We start from the raw sequence: 4,555 nt of genomic DNA on the forward strand, positions 1-4,555 counted from the left end.
GAAAATGGCTGCAATGAAACAAAGAGTGAAAAATTTAAAGGGGTCTGAATACTTTCCGTACCCACTGTACATATATATTTAAACACTTAAAACATTCAACCACAACAACCATGCTTGAACACTTCAGTGATGCATTACACTGACTTGAGTTTGCTAGTAAAATTCAACAAAAAGTCAGTCCATTGTATATAAAAAGTCAGTCCATCGCATCCCCTCTTGTGTGACTGTAAATCCTGACATGACATGATATTAGCTTTGTTTGATTTGTTTAATAAAAACAATAGGTTCATAGATCAGGCTGGATTATTACATCTTAATACAGTGTATTTCCTGTATTATTAGTTCTAGTATTACTAGGTTTATGATTTAGAAGTTTATCATTGAAGACCACAGAGTTGCAACCTGAAAGGAGACATGTGGTAGAGTGGAAGGAATGGGAATGAGTTGTGGTAAAGAAACATAACACATCCCTTGTGTTGAATGTGACTGGATGGAGCCTGTGCGTGTCTGACCTCCTGTACAGCTGCTATGCGAGTGTGTAGCATCTCCTCTAGCCCAGCCAGCCTCCCAACAGCCTCCTCTTGTTGCTTCAGCCTCTTCTCTCGCTCCTGCAGCTCCCTCTGCCATTGGCGCTGGCCTTGTCGCTCTGCCTGCACACACATGCACACGCACACACACACACACACCTTTTATTTTGTATATGAGGTTTTTTAACATCAATATGCCTGCATATAGTCTCCCAGTGGCTAGAAATGGCAACAGGTGTAAACCAAGCCCTGTTTATCCTGCTCTGTCTTTGAGAAAAGGAAAGCTCAGTTGGGCCAATCTGGAATATTGCTCCTTATGAGGTCATAAGGGGCAAGGTTACCTCCGCCTTCTCTGTAATTCCTGCCCAGAGAATTTGGCCTGCCCATGAGAAAGACACTGACATCATGGCTTTCAAACGAGCACAGTGGCAGTTGGTCAAGACCACACCCCCACCCTCCACCCTGCCCCCCCCTCCTCCTCAATAGCTATAGACTCAGATAATGGCACGTCCTAAGGAAAGCTCATTGTGGGACTGGCTCTAGTGGCTGTAATTCTCCACCAATGCTGAATTTCAGTAAAGTGCCCACTAAGGTCTACATTAAGGCATCCAAAAAGCACCATGTCATGGGACCTTTATGTTTGAGTATAATGTTGGGCACACATCTATAAGTATCACAGTATAACAAAATACAAACTTACAGATTAGTCACTTTTTATGTTTTGTATTGACTGATAAACCATCATTACAATGTTTCTGCTCCCTCACCTTTAGTTGTTCGTAGATGGTCAGCATCTCCTGGTACACCTTTGCTAGTACTAAGGAAGAGGAACGGCACGAGTTAGGGAGTTGGCACGCTCTCTGCAAGTCCCCATCGGTCTCAGTTTCTTGGAACCCAGGGCTACCATCCAAACAGGAAGGCAAGGTCACATCTGGACAAATAGAGGTATAATAAAAGGTAAGCCCAGAGCTATTTCATTACCCATGTATTATTTATTATTTTGTTAGGAAAAGTCAGAAAAACAGGAAAGTAAATAAATATTGCAGGAACTCAGATGAAATGCAGGGATTAATCAGTGAGGAATATTTTGATGATTCATTTTAAAACTGCATTCATGTTACTATACTTCAAAGGACTTTCCAGGAGGTATCAGCATCTGGTGACTGGTAACTTCCTCTGACACACACACACACACACAAACACACCTGTTTCTGTAAATAGCACCTGGGAGTCTTGAAGTGGAGCAGCTGTAGAGTCCCCACTCAGGTCCTCATTACTGCCATGCAGACCATGATCACTAACAAACCTTAGAAAAGACAGCAACAAGTATTGATCAAGGCATTATACTCAAACACACATATGGAAAATGTTAGCCTTTTTGTAATCTCATTAGACTTACTGGTCAGGATGGTTGGTAACTGCTTTGAACAGCTCATGTAAAGCTTTGCTGTAGCATTTTAACTCTTTGCTTGGCCGTTTGGATCTGTTGGCCAAAGTAAGCCTTTGTACCGTATCTAAAATATTAAATATAATTATGCAATGTTAGGCATATTAGTTCAAGGTGTGCCATTTTGTTTCATGTCAAGGGTCATCAATTCGATGTGGTGTTAGATTTAGGTTCAGCCACCCTGTCTGTGGTAAAATTACTGTGGACAATGTGTAACTAATTGCGTTACACTGTAGGCAACAGTAAGGAAGATACGGATGCTATAATCAATACAGTCACCCTTCACATCATCTCATTGCTTGTATTTAGTGAATACGTCCTGTGCGCATAGTGTTAGTCTGCTAGAACCATGGATGTAGTGGAGGCTAAACGCACGTAAACGCCGTTTATGCACCTCTTAAAATTCGGAAATGGCGTTTACCCACCTCCAAAGTGCGTTTATCCACCTCTGAATAGCCTTTTGTCCCAAAGCCATTCTAAATTAAGCTTCTGTTTTAGTTTCATATTGTTCATTATTAGTTTCATAGGTTGTTAAACCTAAGACGAAGTCTATCATTAAGCGCTGCATTACTGTCAGTGTTGACGGTGTTTGGGGTGTTGAGCCCTCAACATTGCCTTCCAGGCAGCGTTGCCTGGAAGGCACTAGGATCGGGCAATGGTTGGGTGCCTTGAAGTCACGGTCGTAGTGCTGCCTGCAAGGCAAGGCGCCAAAACAGCAGCCCTCGGACAGCAAACGGTGTTGGAAAGAAGCCCAAAGTGAGTGAGCTCAGAAAACAGGACTCAACTTAATGTTTTTGAGGTTAATTTGGTTAATGGCAGATTCATGCCACTGACTCAAAAATCCCCGGCATTGATTAGGTTAGCCTACCCCTTTCAGACATGACGTTGCAGGTCACCTAGCTACCTTTTCCCATTAGTGAAATTCAGGATATATTGTCTGATAAATAACTGGATGTTACAGGATATATTGTCTGATAAATAACTGGATGTTACAGGATATATTGTCTCATAATAACTGGATGTTACAGGATATATTGTCTGATAATAACTGGATGTTACAGGATATATTGTCTGTTTATAACTGGATGTTACAGGATATATTGTCTGATAATAACTTGATGTTATTTCATTCTCTGGCCACTTAAAGTTAGTGACAAAAGCTCCCTTTGCTAGTCCGGTTGTAGCTTTTCACTGTTTCGCGGGTACGGGAAACGTTTCCATGGTAACAGTGAGTTGGACCAATCAGAAACGTTGCTTTTACGCTTAGGATTTTTGGTAATGTAGTTTTTCTACGTAAGACAGGGGATCATTGTTTTTCTTATAATGTTACAAGGTTGATATCATACAGACTTCTAGCTTCATCAGGATCAGAAACTGGGTCAGTCTACCTCAGATGGTTTAGACATTATGGCTGATAATCTAAATTCTTATGGAGAAAATCAATAGGGTTTTTTAATATATATATATATATATATATATATATATATATATGTATATATATGGCCGTGGCCCACCTTATTGGTTATTGTTTCGTGGTCCACCTGGTCACAGAATGTATAGTTTACCCACCTCTTTTTTTACCACTACACCTCTGGCTAGAACCTTATAGAGAACCAGCGGTTATCTGAGCATGTGGAGGCCCTGTGTGATGTGCACTTACCCTCTCCAGTTCCTGATGTAATGCCTTCTGGCGGTGGCATCTAAACATTAGGACGACATGTTGAAGGGCAAAAGCACTGATTTGACATTTCTATTATGTTCAGCTTGAGAATGTCACAAGTTTTCAATTATCTGTAGTCATTTAGACTTTTCTGCTATATCCATGGCTGGAAGATAGCATGTTATACTTATAAGTTAAAGTTTGTTAAGGAATTCATCCTTAAACTGAAGTTATGAGCACAAGCGAACGGTGCACCACAATTTAACAATGTAGCTAGCTAGCCAGCGTTCACTTACTGTTTTTAAAATACAGATACGTTACACATGCTTTAGTTTATTCTAGTGAAAGTTTGCTAAAGTTACCGTTAACTAAATTATGGAAGTAACGTTCAGCTCGTTACACCGACGTTTATGTACTGGTGACACTACAGTGTAGTGATACCCGTAGACAGTAGGTGATACCACTGACTGAAGAATTGACATGCTAGCTAGCTAACTTATGCATTGCTTTCACTAACAAGCTGAGTGTGTTGTCGTTCTCAAACCTGTTCCCTCCTCTTCAAATATTTTTGCTGAAGCTTTTCGACTGTGTCAACCACGTCGGTGTCTTTAAACTGCAGGTTCATAGTTAGTGTTACTGTGGCTATACTATCGAAAAACTGCAGGCTTGTGTTGTGTCTTCTTTGCTCCACTAGCATCAAGGATCACAAAATATAATACACTTCCGGTTAATACTTTCAAAATTAAAAAAAAAACTTTTATTATTGATAATGTCTGAGCATTTGCTTTTTGACGCACATTATTTTGAAATTCCAATTGCCAAGCTTCCGACATAATGCTACTTAACTACGAAAATTGACCTGACGTTTGTTGGCTGGAAACATGGCTGGAAACGATGAGTAAAAACAAAACACAATCCAAA

The 4,555-nt window shown here is 40.4% G+C and overlaps 1 protein-coding gene across 2 annotated transcripts in view; it reads right to left on the reverse strand.

Moving 5' to 3' along the window:
• Window positions 1-4,354, reverse strand: part of LOC117953057 (coiled-coil domain-containing protein 138-like) — an 18,416-nt gene extending 14,062 nt beyond the window's left edge. Inside the window, exons 1-6 of one of the 2 annotated variants that reach the window (XM_034885773.1) lie at window positions 4,179-4,354; window positions 3,635-3,674; window positions 1,927-2,041; window positions 1,733-1,833; window positions 1,295-1,458; window positions 513-650 (exon numbers count right to left, since the gene is read on the reverse strand). In XM_034885773.1, the coding sequence (XP_034741664.1) occupies window positions 513-650; window positions 1,295-1,458; window positions 1,733-1,833; window positions 1,927-2,041; window positions 3,635-3,674; window positions 4,179-4,331 (711 nt within the window). In that variant the 5' untranslated portion in view covers window positions 4,332-4,354. The remainder of the gene's footprint in view (window positions 1-512; window positions 651-1,294; window positions 1,459-1,732; window positions 1,834-1,926; window positions 2,042-3,634; window positions 3,675-4,178) is intronic. The other variant, XM_034885774.1, reaches the window with a different exon arrangement.
• Window positions 4,355-4,555: the final 201 nt, after the last annotated feature.

This window comes from Etheostoma cragini, chromosome 11 (genome assembly GCF_013103735.1).
Source record: "Etheostoma cragini isolate CJK2018 chromosome 11, CSU_Ecrag_1.0, whole genome shotgun sequence".
Classification (NCBI taxonomy): domain Eukaryota; kingdom Metazoa; phylum Chordata; class Actinopteri; order Perciformes; family Percidae; genus Etheostoma; species Etheostoma cragini.